Here is a 21863-nt window from a genome sequence, read left to right as displayed (position 1 = left end):
ATTCATTTTTGTTAGGTCTTGCTGTGATTGTGCATGAACATTGGGAGAACTGTTGGGTTTCTCTGTAATATTGTGAGGTCTCGACCTCACTATGTAAAGTGCCTTGAAATAAAGTATGTTATGATTTGGTGCTATACAAATAAAATTGAATTGAATTTGCTATTTTCTGAGATCAAGACTGTAGCTGAGTGAATGCAGTGCATAAACCTGCACCATAATCAGGAGTTAGTCAGTATTAATGACCGTTAAGGTGTCATTTTTACGAAACCATTAATTTCTTCTTTGTTGTCTGAAGCAACAGTTTCATAAAGTTGACATGCAAACTTTAGCTTAATGTGACAGGCTTAGGGATCATAGAGAATCACTGGTTCTAGGTTTTTAAACCTGCAAAATTCTCATGCTATTAACATATGAACTTGATATGAATCACATGTTACTAATATTTTCTTATTTACACATTACACAAACAAGAACCAAAGAGCTCACACACACACACACACACACACGCACACACAATGCTGCAGCATGGCTCTGCACAGCAAGCACAGGATTAAAAACACAAGTAGCTGTCCTGTTGTAGTATACAGTTTCCAACTTTTATAAAAAATATTCTTTATCACATTCATTGCTGTGAAGATGTCATTTGAACATTTATCATTATGACAAGATTCTTTGACCATGATGTAAGTTCTGTAACAACTGAAGCTTTGACAATAATAACATATCTGTAACAATGTCAATGTAAAATTGAAATGATGACAATAGCAATATAGTGCCATTCCTACGCATGCAAATAGCAACATGTAAACATTGGATTGTGTCCACCTGACATTTATCATTTCAGGTTTGCAAAACCACGCGTCTGCTGCACATCCATCTGCAGTCACTGACACCCATGGGATTTCTGACAGAACAGTATCACTTTTGAGAAATTAGGAATATTCATTCATTCATTCATTCATCGTCTACCGCTTTATCCATTTAAGGGTCGCGGGGGGTCGCTGGAGCCAATCCCAGCTAACATTGGGCGAGAGGCGGGGCTTACCCTGGACAGGTCGCCAGCCTATCGCAGGGCCACATACAGATACGGACAATCATTCACTCTCACATTCACACCTACGGTCAATTTAGAGTCTCCGATGAACCTAACCCCATTCTGCATGTCTTTGGAGTGTGGGAGGAAGCCGGAGAACCCGGAGAGAACCCACGCATACACGGGGAGAACATGCAAACTCCACACAGAAAGGCCCTGGTTGAACCGGGATTCGAACCCAGAACCTTCTTGCTGTGAGGCGAAGGTGCTAACCACTACACGACCATGCAGCCGAAATTAGGAATATGAAGAATATAAAGCAACACTTTTTTAAAACAAATGTAAGGTGTGACAAATGTTATCTTCGAGGTTCAGGTTAGCATAGAAGTTAGCAAAGACGGAATGGATGGTCTGGTTATAAATGATTCAGAATTTTAGTTTGAAGCAAGACTTAACGTTTAAACCAAAGAAAGCCACAATCATCCTAATAAATTCATAAGCAGTGAGACACACCAGTAGCTCATGGTGGCTAATGTTAGTGTGTCACAGACATCACGGGACAGTTTGCTGACTTGCTGACTCTTCTCTTCTTGTGCTGCTGTTACATTTACAATTATCACTAATTTGTCAATTATTGGTCATATGATCATATGTTTCATAGGTGCATTAAAGTTAAAGTTGTCTGAATTAATTCTACCATTTTACAGTCAATTGATTATACATTGTACTGAACTAAACACTGTAAAATATTGGAAGTTGGTAAATTGCTGTTGTGTTCTAGATTTTCTTGTCAAGAACAACTTTATTATCCAGGTCCCTAATTTAGAAAACCCCCCACCTCGCCTCATTGGGCATCAAGACCCAGTAGGTTCATTACATTTTCTATATTTCAGTAATCTACACAGCTGCACCACAAGTATTCAACCTTCTAATAGCACAATGTGTTCATGTTTTGATCAAAACAACTGTATGCAATCAAGATGTGTTCATACTGCAGTTATAATGTTAGTACTACTTGTGGTGCATTCACAACTGGACTGAAATTATTTGCGCGAGTAGATTACATACAATTTCGCGTCACTGACGTCGGGCGATGCGTAAAGCCCGAGTAGCCCCCAGTCAGTTGCTTCAGTCGCTCGAGTTGAAATATTTGCACATATTCATACACTTCTCCTCCAAACTCCGTAAAAGGACAGCGCTGATCACCATCACCATTAGGTAACATATTAACTATAAATAAGATCCTCATTCAACCCCACTTCAAAATCACTGAACTATCCCTTTAAGGTCACTCTTGCTGCTGGTAACACACTGTTTTTAATTTTATCTCAAGATTAGCTTCCTGGACTTAATGTTCATATATAAACCTCATATATAGTGCAGGTGTGTGTGCCTTTGTAAACTATGTCTATCAACTCAATTTGCCACGGATGGAAACACATCTCAAGTATAATTAAAGCAAACAGGATACACATTACCACAAGTTGGAGCCAAAGCAAAGGGTCTGATTGATGAGTTATTGAGCATAGATTGATGGGGGAATTGTAAATTTGTCATGGACAGAGTTTGCTGACAAGGCTGAAAAAGGAACACTGGTACGAGTTTCTAATAAGTCGCCCCCTAAAAGTCATATTGCTAACTACTAAAGTCTTAAATAATTGTCCTGCCAAAGTGTAAAGGTCCAGTATCAGCAGAAGAACAATGCACTCCCTCAAATGGATTTCATTCCTTTTGGCCAGGGCTTCAAACAGAGGGTCAAACCTGAATTGCTGAATTCCCTGCCAAAATATTGTTTGACCACTAAAAACAAACATGTCATGTGTTAAGGTCTACAACAAATCTGTTTTGGAATGGTGGCAGCAGCAACATTTTACAAACCTGTCAGTTTTACTTCATCAAACACTGGTGAACTGGTGTAACAAAGTAATGCTATAGTTTTTACTTTTGCAAATATAAAATAAATGAGGTAGGCCCACCTGATTTTGTCCATGCTAACATACAACACTTTAAAGCCACACTACAGCTGACTGTTGTTAATAGCTTAAAGCTAATCTATAAAGCATAAGTAAAATATGTATTAACTATTAATAAAGCCATTACTTACATTTGGGCATCTCATTCCAAAGTGTAATACAACTGTTTTAAAGGAATACTAGCGAGTAGTTTTTCTGGCAGTATTCATTACAGGTACCTGTGACCTCCTGATGAATATTACATTTTTCCAACACATCGAAATGTAAACAAGAAATTTACAAATACAACATAGATGGCAGTTTCATGCTGATTGCTCATATCAGCAGTTACTGTATCCATCTCAAGAGAGAGAAGAGAAAATGGTTTCAATCCCATGCCAGGGGATAATGTACACACATCTGGGTGCTGGGTGTTTGAGCCTTCCAGGCAGGTTAGTTGTGGGTGGTCTCTTGTGCCTTTCTTCACTCAGTTTGCGTTCTGCATCCCTACTCTGGATTAGTCTTGTCCATTTAATCCCGCCACCTTGAGACCTCTGCTTGCATAGTTTCTGATTGGTTTCCGGATTATTTTATATGACGCTTTTGTCAGGCTCGTCAGTCCCCTTTGTCTTTTCGCTCAGCTCCTCTGTGACTGTCACACAGCTGGACTTTCACTGTCCACAGATTTGTCAGTGTCTGTTATTTTGTACGGTACAGGGTTTGATTGTTTTCTCATCAGTCTGTGTGATTAACATTGTGTTTTTGTTGGCAGAGTCTGTTTTGATGTTGTTGAGTGTGCTGGTGTGTGTGAGCAGAGTCACTGTTGGGTGGCCGTTGTTCTCGTCAGTCGCGACCTCGTGGGAATCCGTGGCTGGGTTGGCAGGACTCGTGTTGCCACGGCGACGGCAGCAACAGAGTATCCTGGCAAAGGGTCGAATTATGGCTCTGTACAGGCCGTGGCGGGCACTTTCGCTGACAAAGCAGTAGAGAGCAGGGTCGGCCACACAGTTCAGGGTGGTCAGCAGCAACGACAGGTGGTAGTAGTTAAATATTTCTAGGAAATAAGAATACAGGCCATGCGGTTAAGAGAAGTTTTCAGTCTCATTCACCAGAATACTTGCCAGAGATGATACCGTACTTGCAATAAAGCTGCAGTCCCGCTCCAGCAGGGTGCGTACTAACAAGAAGACATGGTACGGGGAGAAACAGACAAGGAAGATGAGAATGGTGCTGCTGACTAACTGCCTGATCCTTATCTTCTGGACCGGCTGTGTCCCTTCGCTCCGACCCACGGCACGAAGGACACACAGGTAGCTGATCTGGACAGAAAAAGTTACATAGATGAAAACTCCTGTGTTGGTGGAGCAGATGAAGTTTGTAAGAATTTAAAGATAAACAGAGTTGTATTACATTTCAACTATATTCTTGCAGTGTCACAATCTAAAAATGTCATCCTACCGATAGAATGGCCAGTGGGAACACAAAGCCAATAGTGAAGCGGTAGTAGTTGATTGGGTACTCCCACGGCTGCATGGGGTAGTGCTCAAAGCACAGCGATTGGTTGGTGCCGTCTTTGCTCAGTTCTTTGTGGCGGAAGAAGACCACACCTACTGCGATCTCCTTCAGCCAGATGATAGCGCTGACGAGCCACGCTGCAGTCATAGAGCGGAGAAAGGAGAACCTGGAGACATGGACGTTTAAAAGGAAAGAAAAAGGTCATTTGCAGTAAATAAGCAGCTTATGTAACACATTTTACTGACCAATGTCATGAAAAAAGGTGCTGAATGTGACCAATTTAGGAATTTGGTAATGCGTCAGTAAAAAATTTAATGTGACAACATATATGAGTTTTTAATTGAATTTGTGAAGGATTTGTAAATTTATCATTTTGGTGTATCAAATGACATTGTGGTAGAAGAGCCATAAATGTCTACAGTGATGCCAATGGTAGGCGCCACCAGTCGAATTTTTTTTCACAACAACTCAGATTACAATATATCTAGAGAAGACAAATGGCATCATCAGAAAGTAGAAGCCTTACCTTAAAGGATGCACCACAGCCAGGTAGCGATCCAGACTGATACAGCAGAGGAAGCCAATGCTGATGTAGATGTTCTCATAGAGCAGGAAACCACACAGTTGACACAACCATTCCCTGTGCTGCCAATCATCACCCTGACACAACAACACAAGTACACTCATCAAGCACTTTAATAGGAACACCAAACTAACACTATGTCACACCTGGTCCAATCAGAGATGGCACTCTGATTGGTTTATAATATCTTACACTGGAAACACCCATGATTAATTAAACGATTTGTTAGATGCCAATCTCTTGTTCTATCCCAAATATGCTCTACTGGACTCACATCTGGAGACTGGGGAGGTCACTGACTAACTCACTGTCATGTTCTTTTTTTGTGACATGAAGCATTATCCTGCTGGAAGTGCCCATTAGACGATGGTAAATTGTGTCTATAGAGGGATGAACATGGTCAGCAGCACTAATCATGTAGACTGTCACATTCAAACCAAGATTGATCCACTGTAGCTTTCTGTTCTTGGCTGACAGTGGAACTTGACGTGGTCTCTGCTGTTGTAGAGCCACCTCAAGTGGATATGTTCATTCTGAGATGCTTCCCTCTGCTCACCTCAGTTGTTTTAATACGCAGAACTACTTCTCACTTGATGTTTTTTTAGAAATCCTCAAACCAGTCAGTCTGACATCTACAACCATGTCACATTCACATCGCTGAGATTACATTCTGTTGATTAATCAGATCTTTGATGTGAACATTAACTGAAGATCCTGACTTGTACCTGCACTACTAATTGGATAACTACATGAGTATTCAAGTGTACAGTTATTCCTAATAAAAGAAAAGTGAGTGTACATGCGAATAGAGTGTAGATAGATTACACAACATAATATTATAGTAACACATGGGTTAATTCAGATTACATAGATGAATGAAAACCCCAGGTTCACTGAAGCCGACACTGTACGAGTGGTCTAGATCAATATGTATGTATCATTTTATCTGCAATTATAACATGTGCAGCAGTTAGATTATCAGTTTTAAGTCTGATGAGTTTTAGTTATATGGATAGTTTGTTTAGTTACAGCAGGTGAGGTGGGGTTAGAACTGAAGAAGTTAAGCACTATCCAATGCATTCAGGCTGTGGTGGTACATTAAGCAGATTAAAAGTATGACAGTTTAATTTACCTGAAAGATGTACTGTAACCACAGTGGTAATGATGCCAGGTATAACAGATCAGACACAGTGAGGTTGATTAAATAAACTCCCAGCTCATTCTTCTGCTTCAGCTGTACGGCAGCGTGGTACAGAGAGTACAAATTGGAGGGAACACCAACCTAGAATGAAGAAAAGTATTCATTGTTTTTTGTTACACACTGCCCACATCTTCACTGCTACCTCACTAAATCGCATATTGAACACTTTGAAAATCTCAGATCTGAGAAAATATTTCCTCATTGAATGATGGACAGAGTGAGCCATGTCTAACAAACAAGATACAGGAATTGCTTTCAGGGATTATTTTCATGGTGATATTTAAAGGAGATATATTGTGCTTTTTCAGTTTTTCCCTTTCCTTGGGTGCGTTATATAGGTAAAGACAGAGTCCGCTGTAAAGGGAGCTCCTCATACCCAACAGAAAACACTGCTCCGGAAAAACATTGTCTGTAGTCTGGCCGATACTTCCTTAACAGAGGCACACCTAGTGGCTAGTCTAACACGCCTCGCAGCCTTAAACTCAAGACCGTCAGGAAAAATATAATTTGTATGGATGATATCAGGATTACCACCTTAAAGGGTCATTCATATGGGCTTTATTTGGGCACTTACCGTGACCCCGTTGATGCAACAAAAGACTTATACTAGCTTGGGACCAAGACGGATTCTGGGGCCTCATTGCATTTGCTCTGCCAGAATACAGTCGCAATCTCCTCCATTGGAAAGTGATTTCCCTCTGGCAGAAATCTTGCTGGTACAATCACAACCGATTATCTGATAATGGGCGGAGTTCATACAGTGACGCAATGAGAAACGACCTTTGTAAACAACCAAGGTTGCCGCTGATGAACGAGCATTTGACTAAAAGTACCAGATATTTTTAAACGCCTCTTGTAAAACGCCAGGCTAGCTTATACTGCAATTTGGACAATTTTTTAAGGGGAAGAAGGCTCATGCATCAAGCTCTAGAGTTTAAAATATGACATAGCCCCTCTCCACCAGCAACAAACTGGTTCTTGAACCAGTTCAGGGTTATTTGGTGCCATCTAGCGAACTGCCCTGCATTTCCACCAGTTTTGAGCACAAACCATTTTAAACATGGACATGTCATCCAAGGAAAAGTTAACTGTAGTAGCAAGATAGCGGAGTGCATCAATTATGTGCGAGCATTTGTTTTGCTATTGAAGTTTCTTTGCAGAACCCGCTACTTTTTTGTGCTAGCTCCAAACCAACTTTTCTAATTCTAACTAGTTCTTATTTGGACGAATCCCTCCAAATGGTTTAAAGTTTGATCCATAAACAGAACAGAGCCTGTTGCAGTTACCTTAATTTGGAAACAAACTCTTTCCTCCTTTCACAGTCCCTTTTCCAATTAGTCATGCACTTTAATAAAGTATTCAGATACCTCAACATTTTTGTTCAGTTATTCAACATAACTGTCACATACTTACCAATAGTACAAGGATATACACACAGGAGAAGACGTACTGATGGATTTCATGGCTGATGGTGCAGTTTATCACGTCCTCCTCAGACATGGTGACCATATTCATATCCCACTAATTCACCTTCAACATGCACACCCACTCATGAATGTTCTCAGACACGTTCTCACATACTCATAACTAGAATGTAACAGCACACACACAAAAATCTTCATGCTGGTTGCAGCGCTCGCTGATGGCTTGAACCTGTCTCATGTGGTTGAGAGGTGGTCTGGTCTGATTGGGTTGTCCAGTTTCATTACACCACTGTGGAACACAGAAGACATTTGCTTATATTATATATTTGATCCTGTCACTGTGATTCTTTTTTAATGTTATCAACTATAATGCAGCATGGTTCCCTTCAGAGCTTAACAAGTCAGCCTTGCTCTTAGAAGTGCTTAGAAGTAAGAGCTATCATCGACATGCTAACATTACTCACAATGACAATGCTAACATGCTGATGTTAGGCTGTTGTGATAATTACGGTGTTCTGCATCTCAGTTTGGCCTCTTAGCATGCTAGCTTTTGCTATTTAGGCCTAAACACATAGCACAACTGATGAAAATGTCACTCTTCATTAAGAAAATATAAAATACTACACAAGAGTAAAAGAAAATTCGATCAAAGTTATAACAGTTTATTTTGAGAGGACCTTAAATGTTTTGTCCCAAATTTCTTGGTAATCAATGCATTAGTTGAGATAATTTTCAACAAACCATAAAGTTCAATCTAATGGTTGCATTAGACAAAAGTTTAGGGGATCACCAGAGTCACAGTAGTTCATCATCTGGGGAATATGACTGATTGTGCAAACTACCTGGTAATCCACTAAAACCTTTAGAGATTAAACAGTTTTGTGGTAAACTGTCCGAACAACCAACAGACTGCAGACGACATCCATGACGCAAGGCTCAAAAAGGAATTGTCTAAATAAAGTTGAAAACAGTTGTGTTGCCAAATTCTCAGACATTTATTTAAGCTGTTGTATGTGTTGTGGTTGAGACAGAGGAACTCTTAGGTGGAGAAATACATTGGCTTCCTGTTGAAACCACAACTGCATCCTCTTCCGCTTTTTCACCCAACAACCTTGATCCCTCATTGAGATCGAAGCAAAAAAACCTATAAAACAAATACAAAGCATTTCCCCTCAACTTTCATTTTAAGTAGATAGGATTTACCCACAATCTACACGAATTACTCATGAACCCCAAATGACAACGTGATAGTGTTTTTGAGAAACTGACTCAATTATTGTGAAGCGGAACAAGTTGTGAACATCCAATATGTGTAACTGTGGAAGAGGGGCCTTGATGAGAACGGTGACGAAGCACCCGACCATCACTCGAACGGAGCTTGGGCAGTTCTCTGAAGAGATGAGAGAACCTGTCATAGTTACAAGCATCTCAGCAGCACTGCATCAATCAGGCCTTTGTGGTAAAGAGACTTCACAGTTAAGTAAAAGGAATGAGAAAGCTTGCGTGGAGTTTGCCAGAAAGTATTTTGAGCGCGTGAGGAATCCACCCAAGACAATGCTAAAGTGGCTTCAGGACAAGTCTCTGACTGTCAATAGGTTGGGGGGAAAAAGATAGTAAAAATAACAATGGAAGTTCATAGACACATCCCATCTAAACACACTTTTTAATGTGAGCTAAACTGCCTAAATCCAGCCAAACAGGCTACTACCAAGTACTGACTGACGTATCTGAATACTTTTGTAAAAGCAAACAAATGAAAGAGTTTTATATTTTTCTAAAACATGTTTTAAATATGTTACAATGGGTTATTGAGTGCAGGTTGTTGAACAAGTATGGTCATTTTATCTAAATTAAATTATCAACACAACTGTAAATCCTTCCTTCCAGTGAACACAAACTGTTGTGTAAGACAAGTAAATGGACAGAGAAGCCTCTCAACATAACCTATAGTTCCTTGCTTTGGCATCCAAGCCTTTTTAAGAATGGCTCCATAATAACATATACTTTGGAGCCACTTTAACCCAACACGCTTAAGCCACAAATCTGCCCTTCTGTGTGACTGGTCTTCCTAAATAAACCACTTCCAGATTAAGGCACAGCACGATATACTGTGCATTCTTTTCAAGTCAAGCTAACCCATGCTCCTAACCCTTATTCAATCAGATGACCAGAATAAATTAGAGTTTATATACAAAAAGTAACACTGAATGTTCACTTGTGAAATATAGAAAAATATATTTGTTCCACCATTGACCCAGTGCCAGAGAGGATCTGATCTCACTAAGAGACATAAAGTGACAGACTCATGCTGCGCCCTTGTATGAGGTCAGTAAACAACCTGTCCACAGCCATCGCTCTCTTTTCTTAACTCTCAGTCAATCTAAATCACTCAACATGAAAGAGCAGCCAAGCTTCAGTGCTGTGTTGTAATCAAACACACAATTACATTTAAACTTTTGCAAGAGAATTATGTTGCCAGGAAACAGCTTCAGTACCTGTCAGCTATCTAGATTCATAATGTTGTCCTTATTGTCCTGTTGCATTAGCAAACATAACATCACAAAGATCAATTAAATTTGGATTTCATTAAAATGTCATCACTTTGAACAACAGACTTTGGCAGACATGAGGCGTCCATGTTTTTTAGGTTTTTCAGGAACGTCTATATTATTTGGTGACAGTTGGATCATTTGCAGAAAAGTATCCACATCATAATTGCAAATTAGAAGTTGGCATAACATTTCATTAGAGTCTGATTCATTCATTACAGTCCATTCATATGGACTATTTATTTCGTAAAAAGTGTTTGTTTTTCCCCTATGAAGGACTGTATGCATAACCTCATAATATATGACAGGGAGTCTGACACTGTCAGTGGTGTCCTATATATGTAAGCATATGGCTGATGGCATCAGTAAATATTTTACAGGTTGAAACCTAGATGTTTCCCGCCTAGGCAAAATATAATAACTCATCTTTTTGACATACAGTAAGAGATTTTATCATTTATGTTTTCATCTCTTACCAAGACATCAGTTGTCCAAACAGATGCCAAAAGACAATCTTGCCTTATAGCAACCTGATTTTTGTGGAATATAATTAAATATTTTGTAGGAGTGCTCTGTAGGTTTAAAGATATGGATGGGATGGGATTCATAATAATAACAACGTTGGTATTGCTTGATTGATATGCAAAGTAATAAAACCTCTGCTTGTCCCAGTTATCTTATTTCTTTAAGTGCTCTAACCTTTTGTTGTGGCCCCTAGCAACAACCATCCAGACTGTAACAGACTGTATAAGGTAATAAGGGGGCTAGTGTGCATGTGCGTGTGTGTGTGTGTGTGTATGTGCGTGCTAAAAATGCTACAGGTACATAAAAAATAGCCAAATACAGCAGTCTGTACTACCTACAAAGGGAAATGATCGTAACACTGCTTAGTTGCAAATAAACCTCTACATCTTGAATTTTAAGCCAATCTGGGAGCGGTGGACAGAAACTGTAAACCAAAACTTGACATACTGTATATCACCTTCCAAGTTATTATGGAAAACATGTTAGCAAACAGTTGCTTATTTAAACACCCAGCTGTTAAATATAACTGTTTAGAATGAACCAAAACAGTGAAGTTGCAGACTGTAAAACTAAAAGAATGAGCTGAAAGACACTACGATGCTATGCACAGCTGAAGGAATCCGCAAGGGTTCATGGTTATTCGGTTATTTGATACATTCATGTTCACATGAAAATATTGATAAAGGCAGATTAATTGGAACCATATTTATTTTTCCCCTAATTTAAACTCTAACTCTAGAGTAAACTACACACACATCAGATGCCTTACAATAAACCCAAACCATTAAGTCTATTATCAGTGGTGGACAGCCAGTTGGGAGCAACTGCACATTTACATTCCATTCATTTAGCTGATGCTTTTGTCCAAAGCAACTTACAATAAGTGCATCTGATCATAACTGTGTTCCTCTATACAGCATACAGACATCTCCTCAGAGCTGCACCAACAGTAGGTAAAAGTGTTAAAGTATGCAATGAAGAAACTGAGCTGGTACTTCAGGACTGCTATGAGAGTACAAACCTGGATGTGCGATCAGAAAAGACTCAACTGTTGATCTTGAGGACTATGCTAATGGGTTATAGAGATTATTGTTCCAAAGAGACGCTGCAGGACATATTCAAACAAAATTCTACATGCTCGCTGTACTGCATTTGACCCGGGCAATGCTAAGGACTACAAGAAGGCCAGGTATGACTGGCGTAGATCTATCAACAAGACCAAGAGATGATATGGAATGAAGCTGGAGGGTTACTACCCAGACTCCTGCTGGATGTGACATGGCCTGCAACACTTTACGGACTATAATCATGGGGCAGACCAACCACCCCCAGTCAAGCGAAGTTGCCAGATGAGCTAAATGAGTTCTGCGCTCGCTTTGAGGTCCACAACACCGACCGACAAAGAAAGAGGAGACATTGCTCACCATAAGTGTGTCTAAGGCTCTGAGGAGTTTGAACCCAAGGAAGGCAGTAGGCCCAGACAACATCCCTGAGCATACACTCAGGTTCTACTCATCAGAGGTCGCTGAAGTTTTAGCAGACATTTACAACCTGTCTCTGGCTCAAGTTTATGTGCCCACCTTCTTTAAGTCCACCACCACTGTGCCCCTCCAAAAGAAAAGCACTGCGACCTGCCTGAATGATTATTGGCCCATCGCACTCACCCCTATAGTGATGAAGTGCTTCGAGAAGATAGTCATGGCCAATATAAAGGACATCATCCCAGACACCTTGGAACCCCCACAGTTTGCATAATGCCACAATGGGTCCACTGGTGACACACCTAGAGGGCAAGGACACCTATGTTAGAATGCTATTCATTGAATTCAGCTCGGCATTCAACACAATCATTCCACTCAAACTCTCAGAAAAGCTCCTCAACCTCGGATTGGCACTCCCTCTCTGTAGCTGGGAGCTGAATTTCCAAACTGAAAGTCTCTGACATCCTGCATAAAAATCATAAGCACAGGGACTCCCCAAAGCAGTGTGCTAAGCCCCCGGCTTTACAAACTCTTCACCCATGACTGTTTGGCCTCAAAGGACAGCACCAGCATCATCAAATTTTCAGACGACACTACAGTCCTTGGACTTAATCCTGGTGGGAGCAAGACAGCGTCTAGGAGGGAGGTGGCAGACCCTCCAACGAATGACAAAAACTGCACAACACATCACTGGAGTGAAAAAACACCGGGGTCATCAGAAGTCGCACACATCCCCAACACAGCCTCTTCACATTCCCTCCATCAGGCAGATGCTACATGAGTATGAAGTCCCAGACTACAAGGCTGGCAAACTGTTTCTTCCAACAAGACTTTAGGCTTGTGAACACACACTGCACTTTCCCAGTAGCCTAACATTGCACTCTGGATCACTGACTTGCTTGGAATACAATTGTTTTATAATGCTTAAAATATTTATTCATCATGTATACTTTGCACATACAATATGCACAATGCACTTCCTACTCTATCCATCTCTAGTTTGAACATGCAATATGCACAATGCACTTAATGTCCACTGTGGCACAACAGTGTATGTTTACTTAAAGCTACAGTGTGTAATATTTAGAAGAACGTATATTGTCCATAACTATGTGTTCATATATATATATATATATAATCACCTGCATCACTGTCTGACTCACCTGTCAACTTTGAATGAGTTAAATATTGTAACATTAGGGGGGCCGACCTCTGTGTAAATCGCCATGTTTGCTACGTAGTGTTGTGCTCGGTTGTGCTGCTTTCCAGTTCCGCTGTGACTTGCGAGGTCGGAAAAAAATCACCACCCCGAAATCTGGGGTCCGAGAACACAGCATTAAATACGGTTGCAGAAAACGGTCCAGACCACGCGCATTCGCATTGAATTCCCAGCTCTGTGGGAAAACGGTAATAACCCTAAAACCATGAGTTACCCCAAAAGTGCAAGGATCATTTGAGTTCATAAAAATGTCCAGCAAACTGGCAAAACAGCCTCAAGTGCTCCATTTGGATTATGTTTTTCTCCTGTTTTAAGGATTCACGGTGCAGTCTGAACAAGTGGGTTTTTTAGCCTGCGACGGAAAGTTTGAAGGGTGTCTGCTGTGCTGATGTCAATGGGGAGCCCGTTCCACCATTGTGGAACCAGGACAGTAAACAGACAGGATTTAGATTAGCGGTGGCTGCCCACCCCTGGGGGAGTAGCAAGCCCTTTGGCAGAAGCAGGGCGGAGGCGACAGACTGGACAAGCCTGAGCAAATGGCAACAGGGTAGGCGGGTACCAGTGCCTTGAATCGAATTTGAGCCACCATCGGAAGGCAGTACAGGGTGCCGAAAACTAGTAAAGGAAAACTTTGGTTGAAGACCAGCACTGCCGCTGCATTCTGGAGGAGCTGCAGAGGTTGGATGGCACATAGCGGCAGACCAGCTAGGATGGTGTTGCAGTAGTCCAGGCGTGAGATGACACGCCGATTCTTTTCCACATTGAGCTTCAGGTGGTACGTTGACATCCACTGAGAAATGTCAACCAGACATGCAGAGATTTGTGCTGTCACCTGGGTTTTAGATATCACATTTCCTGCTGGAATGAGGGTTGTTTTGACCTCAGCCATGAACAGTCAGCTTGACCAGTGATAAAATAGCAAGAAGGAATGAGTTTTTCATATCAGAGACTCATCGCTTTATCAAACACTACAAGACATCATCCTCTTCGATGCACATATTGTATCAACCTGCTTCTCCACCCATAACACTTTATACAAGTCGCCCAGTGAATGAATGGTTGTGTTGGTATGGAAACGGAAAGGTGAAGCAGGGAAGCAGAGAATAGAACAAAGAAAGGCCCTTGAAACCGACACAGCTAAAAGGTATTTTTTTTCATACTTTAAATTTGCTTGATGCTTGAATCTAGTAATATCAAGACAGTGAATAAAGCCCAGTTATCTTGAAAAACACATTACTCCAACTAGCTCAATCAAGAACCTGAAGGCGGTGATGCTTCACTTAATGTTTTGAGGTGCTAACGCTAACCTGCAGGTGCTGTGTTTCCTCAGGTTACACGTGTTGCCCTTTGCCATTTCACAATAAAAAAAACCCATTATTTATATGGTAGTCTTTTAAAAAAGTTAAAACACATACGACAGCTTTATGCTCGCCATTGCCCTGAAATACTGAGAAGTCACATTTATCTCTTCTTAAGCTGTCAGGTGCATTACTGCCACCCACTTATCTGAAGTACGGACTCAAGTTAGTCTCGCTCTCTCTCTTTCTCTTCATGTTCTGTTATTCTCTCACGCAGATGTTCTCTCAGGTACCGAAATTTGTCCCTGTTCGATCTAATGTGAATCCGTACTCAGTAGTACCATCATAATTCTGGCGGTACCCTAAAAAGTATGGATTTCAGACATGGGTTAGGGTTGGGTACCGCCAGTTTAGTCAGAGATATGCACAAGTGTTTGAAGACCCAGTTAGAGAGGCCTTGATCCAGCACAACAAAAAATGCTAGAAAAGAACTAGAATTGCGCCAGTGTTTTTAGACACAGCCAGTCAGAGTTTTAACTGCTAAATGTCATCTACGGACTTCTCTTTTCCCTCAGCTCTATTAGGGGTTGAAGCCTTCACATGACTTCATATCCACAGTGTGACAAACACTCCTGGTTGTCCTAGTAAACAAACGGCTCACAGAACATTCTCAGCTTAATCAATCCAGTAGACTCCAGTATCAATAACCTTCTGATCAATATCTTATTTCCCCAAGGCAGCTGGAACACTATTGCTGCTCCATGATCAGTGACCCTGACAGCAGTAACTGTGGCAACAGCAGCAGGTTGTAAATCAGGACCAGCGCTCCACCCAACATCCTGACACCATGGCTGTTCCTCTACCTCACCTCTCTGAAATGATACGCGTATTTTCACCTTCATCATCAACATCCATATTACATCTCTTAGAATATGGTTGTAACATACTTAATATACCGTAATCTAATCTAAAAGTTGTTATTTTTTTGAAATGGTAGATAATTATGATATCGAAATGTTTCTTCAATGGATGTTTGTGTCACTCCACATCACAGCATCACATTTCCCAACTTGTAATCATGGAAGCAAACCACTCTCTGGTGTTTCTTTAAGTTTACCACACAGCACCAATTATGCTTAAATTCCTGGAATGAGATTTTGTTTTATAACTACACAGGCTGATGTGAAACGCCTTTCGGCTTTAGTCTGATGCAATTGCACCACAGTGAGCTCAACATCACAGTGAGACAAACTTCATCTCAATGACCTTGTACTGATTCTGTTATGAGATTGTCATTATAATTGGTGCTGAAATATTTCTTTATCTTCCTGTGGAGTGGGTGTCTTTTTTCTATCTGCTTTGGACTATACTGACGCACAGTACACAACAGTTTTTCAAAGATTTGGTGTTGGTGCTGGAGGGGGACCGCTGGTCTATCTGCTCTGCCGTCTGTCTAAAAGGGGCAGTGTTCGATCTAAGTACCTGGTGGCCATGTTTGATTAATGATACACTCAGAAATGGGAGATAAACAGAAACTGAGGAAACCAGTAAAACACACTGTCTGACTGACCCAAGCCAAGGAGGCAAAACACGCACTGAGCAGTTTGTAAGTCAGTACCTTGTCAATATGTCATTTGCACACATGACTGGTATGGAAATAAGTCCACCGCTGAGGGGTTTCTCTGAGGGTTGTAAATCAGCTTCCACTTCTGCTCTTGTGGTCTTGTTGTTGATTTACAGATATGATTCATTGTCTACGCACGTAGAAAGCTGGGTGACATGTATCTTACCATAACTGTTCATCAAATTGGGTCACGTCAGTTAAGTAACACATGTTCTCCCTTGAACAATGATGAGCACTGAGCAGCCGTATGGACATGAGGCGTTTTTACTGAAAGCATTGTGGAATAATTATCGTCAGGGTCATATTGACACTATCATCGCATTTCCTGCCAACATCAACAGTGTCTAAATTCTTTCAAAAGCATTCTGCCTTCCCAACATTATCTCAACCCATGTCAGCTTCAAACAACTGATTAGTAATTACTTTATCACATTAGTAGTATCGCATCTGGATCACACAGGCTTATGATATGTCGATTTAGGATCCCATCTTCATTTTGATTAACTGTAAAGGTAAATCAAATACAATAATGTTTCACCTGATAGCTCACAGAGATTGGACCTCTGAGATTAAATAAAAGATGATCGCTCAGCCATCGCAGCCAGACGACTGCCCCAGAGGCCGGACAACCCGTCAACATCAATGCATTCCTCAGTTTGCCTCACTGATCCAGACAAGGATGAACAAGTCCTTTCGTTTGATATTTGTGGGGCTCACTATGATTGTTATCAGTCGAATCAGATTTGTCAGGTCAATACAAATTATGAAAATTAATATTCACATTTTTTTTTCATAAAGGCAAATCAATTCATGCTTTAATCAACTGCCAGATATTTGAATCAGATATGGTGGGACGTTCAGTCAAGTTTCACTTCCGAGCGGATGCGTGTTAACTATGCCAACAACGCATCCAAAATGTGGAAGAACGTTTTTTGGCGAACACTCAAACAAAAGCCAGAACCTTTATCATTTTAAACTGTTCGACCACTTGTCCAGCTAATGCCAGCTGGCTAAAGTTTCAAATGTCTCGTGTTTTCATCCTGAATTTACAACAGCAACAGTTAAAGGGGCAGTGAGCTATTTTGGAGAAATATATAGACACACAAAGACACATATAGTTTAGTTTGGACCATGGTATTCGGTAATCCCTAGATCCTGCTGTTTACTAAAAATAGGCTGAAAACAGCAGCAGGTAGATTTAAAAGTGAAAGTATACAGACTGGAATCAGACTTCGGAAACTACTGGTCCAATTTTGCTTCAGACCACTAGAAATTCAAGAAAAATGGTGCACACATTTCATCGCCGCCTTAACTCATAAAAGAAAATCCTGGCGATAAAATTGGATCACAAAACATCACAACAAAGATGATAATGTGTACAGTCAGCCATAATAAGATATTCCCCTGCCAGTAATTAGTATGTGGTGTTCTGTGAATCCCTCTATTGGTTTTTGTGTCCATCTTTATTGCTAAGCAATAATTGCTTTGATGTTTTTGGAACTGCATTTCCCAGAGATCACCAGCCCACAAAACAACTACTGTGACATATGGTATTTTCTTTGATATATGATTCCATACATGGTTCTCTTTCTTTTTCTTTGATCAGCCAAGGTGCTCGTCATCGCTCTCCCTAACTACATTGTATTTGAATTTGAATAAAGTGAAGAATAAAAACACAGGACTTGTTTTATGAGGAAAATATTTTTTTAGTTTACATTTAGTTCTGAAGACAAGTTGTGTTTACATAAGAGATGAGTCACGCAGTGCAATAGTCTGCTCTCTTAAAGACACCACCAGGAGAGAGACACTATCAGCTAATGACAACGTGGATGACATGGGACTCTAATATTTGGTCTAGATTCATGAAATAATCAACAAAAATTATATTATGTGTGCTTAGTAATATAAATTGAATGTTTAGTTTTTAGTGCACATTGATGCATGATGTATAAAAAATGGCTGGATTAACCTACTGGTGTGGTGCTCATTGACAGCTACATCCATTATCCCGAAAACAATCAACCAGGATTTAGAATAGTGATTTCATCTCCCTGTATGACTAACTGGCTTCACCTGTGAAAAATGCCAACGGCAAAAAAAAAAGAAGAAAAAAAAATAGTGAATAAGCCTGGATAGCATGTTGGGTTGTTGTAAGTCAAAGAAAAAAATCTTGCCAGATATGGGCAAAAATACAACAAGACCCATTCCGGCTTATGTCCAACTGATTAAATGGATGAAGTACTAATTCAGTCTGAGGTAATACGAGGCTGAACCCCACCATCACTATATCTGTGTGCACTGTGAAGGTACACTGTCATTTTGGAGTGAAAAATTAAAGGTGAATATACCATGACAGCACAATATGAGCTTAAATAACTAGGTATTTAAAACTAGTTTTGGTACTGCGCCTTCTACAACCCAGCCTCATGTACAAATGGCAATCTAAAACTATGCGGTCCATTCGCTAAGTAGTCGCATCACCATTCAAAGAGAATTCAGTGGACATACAGTAAGTGGATGCGTCACTGTAATGACGAAGCACAGTACTGCGAATCACAGCAGTGCTCAGTCACCAGCAAGTGGAGCTCCGCTGCAAAACGTAGTGATTCGGTTAGTGCCAATGGCGATTCAGTGATGTCAGTTCATGTTGAAAATGCAATGATAGAGATTCACACATGAACTGAATCTGCATTGCCCAAGATGAAAATGTATGAATGGGTCACAGCAATAAGGAAGTACAATATAGGTTCCACAAGCAAACTACTGGAAACATTATCATCCGCTTCCCAGTAAGCCCAAATATATGGTATGTAAATACTGACAATACACCAGACGGCCGCGCCTTGAGTGTGACAGCAGCGGGAAATGTAACAAGGAGAACACAGCCTCACTATCTTTGAACTCCAATCTTATCTGTGGTATCTAATAAAGAACGCAGCCTGTCCAACATTTTATAATCAAGATAAAAGCTTCATATGAGCCTAGTCATATTAATGTAGCATCCAGAGAGACGGACAAGCAAAATAATGCTTGAGCTGTAACAAAGCTGCTGTACATTTGGGTCGACTGCTGGTTTCCTGCTGGAAACCTACAAAGAAGCCCTGAGTCTCGCCAAAGGCCCCCTGGGATGCCTGGACCCTCACTGTGACAAGTGAGCCGTGTCGTCCATGGTCCCTCCAGGGAGCCTCAAACCTCTATGGCCCTGTTAATTGCAATGCAATGTTGTTTTGAGCCATTCCATCTATGGTTGACGGGTCCATTGTCTGACTTTGGCTCATTTCTGCCTTTCCACCAATGTCTGCAGAGTGCCGAGATGGTCTGTTCAAGGATGAGTGAGGTCGGTGTCCAAGAAGAGCCATTGCACCCTCTCTAACTGGTGGCCGGTGACTGGACCAAGACCCAACTCGGACAGCACCGTGTGTCTGGATCCCGAGGATGGCACATAAACTTCCACATCTGATTCTGGCTAACAACCCCTAATATTTGCTGACAGTCAAGGAGCTTTTCTATGTGAAAGCAGTATCTGACAGTCATGTATGTGTGCTGGACACAGGCCGAGGAACCAGGCAAAAAAAGCCCCAGAAATATGTGACCCATCAAGGATTCACAGAATTAGTGACGTTCCTTGACTTATAATTACGAGGGAAACTCAATGATTGTTAAGCTGTGTGTTTATTTGTGCTGTTGGTAGCAACTAAATCGCCTGTTTCCTGTTTCTGTTATCAAGCTGTGGTTTGTCAGCTTAAATTGGTATGACAGACAGGTATGTCGAGTCTCACATTCATTCCGTCTGTGCTCTGACTCTAATGTGCTGCTAATGTAAATGGTGAGCACTAATGCTCGGCGTTGCACTCAGGTTCTTTGGCAACGCTGCTGCTCAATTCATGAACATTGTGTTAGACGGACTGATTTTGTAATCGCTAGAGGGAAACACTGCATTGTATCTGTCCTTCTCAACTCCTCGTGGTGTAAGATGTGTGGTGGACCTGCCTGCCTGCCTGCCTGCCTGTCAGTCAGTCAGTCAGTCAGTCAGTCAGTCAGTCAGTCAGTCAGTCAGTCAGTCAGTCAGTCAGTCAGTCAGTCAGTCAGTCAGTCAGTCAGTCTGCCTGCCTGCCTGCCTGCCTGCCTGCCTGCCTGCCAGCCAGCCAGCCAGCCAGCCAGCCAGCCAGCCAGCCAGCCAGCCAGCCAGCCAGTCAGTCAGTCAGTCTGTCTGTCTGTCTGTCTGTCTGTCTGCCTTCCTGTCAGTCAGTCAGTCAGTCAGTCAGTCAGTCTGTCTGTCTGTCTGTCTGTCTGTCTGCCTGCCTGCCTGCCTGCCTGCCTGCCTGTCTGTCTGCCAGTCAGTCAGTCAGTCAGTGTGTTCACCAGCAGCCATGTCTGAAGGACATGTGTGTCTGAAGGTGACAGATGAACCCTACCAAAATCAACAGTACCACGGATGTGGTGTGCCAGTGTGTGTGTGTGTGTGTGTGTGTGTGTGTGTGTGTGTGTGTGTGTGTGTGAGTGCGCGCCTGCGAGCTCAGTGGAATTTTACATTGAGGTCACATGGTTGGAATCATATAAATTTTTTTCTACGATTTCTTATAGTATCTACATGTTGAGGAATGAGCAGAGCACAACTGGTGCCGCTGGAGCGAATCACAGTACATGGTGATCAGTCAGTGATGCACATGGCAGCTCTCCATGAATAGTACATGAAGTTCTGTTGTCCAGTGGAAAATAAGAACTATACCAATGTCCTAAATCTGCAGCGGTTGCAGATTGTCCCCTCCAGCCTCACACAGTATGTGAAGTCCAGTCACACACACTCATATACAGTATATATTTCCTGACTCCAGCACTGTGTCTCTCCAGCTGCAGCCTGCTAACCGACATGACTTATTATGTGACTTATTAAATAATGGATGACTGGAGTAAAGAGCCTGTGCAGGCGTTCAGATCCTTTCAGAATAAACTAAAGTTCAGTTGGACGTTTCATCCGCACCGACTCATGATCAACAGGATGTCACTTCGCAAATATACCACTGTAAATCTTTGGGGGAAAAGACACCCCTGAATTTAGTTAAACACACACACACACACACACGCCGGCAGTCAGTGATATCTACATGAAATAAAGACGCTCAATTCTTACCGAAGCGCTCCGGTTTGAAGGTCTGCATCACACTGCGCTGCGCCTCTCTCTACCTCTCTCTCTCTCTCTCTCTTTCCTCAAATCTCTCTTTCTCCCTCTCTTTCCTCAAATCTCTCTCTCTCTCTCTACCTCTCTCTCTCTCTCTCTTTCCTCAAATCTCTCTCTCTCTCTACCTCTCTCTCTCTCTACCTCTCTCTCTTTCCTCAAATCTCTCTCTCTACCTCTCTCCCTCTCTCTTTCCTCAAATCTCTCTCTCTCTCCCTCTCTCTCTTTCCTCAAATCTCTCTCTCTCTCTCTCTACCTCTCTCTCTCTCTCTCTTTCCTCAAA

At 41.5% G+C, this 21863-nt stretch overlaps 1 protein-coding gene across 2 annotated transcripts; it reads right to left on the bottom strand.

The window, feature by feature from the left end:
- Positions 1-1187: 1187 nt before the first annotated feature.
- Positions 1188-21684, bottom strand: LOC118285924 (ovarian cancer G-protein coupled receptor 1). Of its 2 annotated transcripts, none has more exons than XM_035609908.2 (7): positions 21536-21684; positions 7698-7997; positions 6216-6365; positions 5027-5160; positions 4444-4666; positions 4124-4304; positions 1188-4039 (listed from the first exon to the last, which is right to left on the bottom strand). In XM_035609908.2, exons 2-7 carry the CDS (start codon positions 7797-7799, stop codon positions 3675-3677), a joined length of 1155 nt encoding a protein of 384 aa, XP_035465801.1. In that variant the 5' UTR covers positions 7800-7997; positions 21536-21684; the 3' UTR covers positions 1188-3674. The 2 variants fall into 2 exon arrangements, with proteins under 2 accessions (XP_035465801.1, XP_035465800.1); XM_035609907.2 differs by lacking the exon at positions 21536-21684 and adding an exon at positions 12447-12568.
- Positions 21685-21863: the final 179 nt, after the last annotated feature.

The sequence above is a fragment of the Scophthalmus maximus genome, chromosome 15 (assembly GCF_022379125.1).
Source record: "Scophthalmus maximus strain ysfricsl-2021 chromosome 15, ASM2237912v1, whole genome shotgun sequence".
Taxonomy (NCBI): Eukaryota; Metazoa; Chordata; class Actinopteri; order Pleuronectiformes; family Scophthalmidae; genus Scophthalmus; species Scophthalmus maximus.
This window is presented reverse-complemented; position numbering and strand designations above follow the sequence as displayed.

What these genes read in the sequence shown, in the direction of transcription:
- LOC118285924 (XM_035609908.2), bottom strand. Translation starts at nt 7,799, where the DNA reads ATGAATATGGTCACCATGTCTGAGGAGGACGTGATAAACTGCACCATC. An exon ending in TGTATATCCTTGTACTATTG is followed by an intron (nt 6,366 to 7,697) that starts GTAAGTATGTGA and finishes TCTTCATTCTAG; the next exon opens with GTTGGTGTTCCCTCCAATTT. An exon ending in GGACTGCAGCTTTATTGCAA is followed by an intron (nt 4,040 to 4,123) that starts GTACGGTATCAT and finishes CTTATTTCCTAG; the next exon opens with AAATATTTAACTACTACCAC.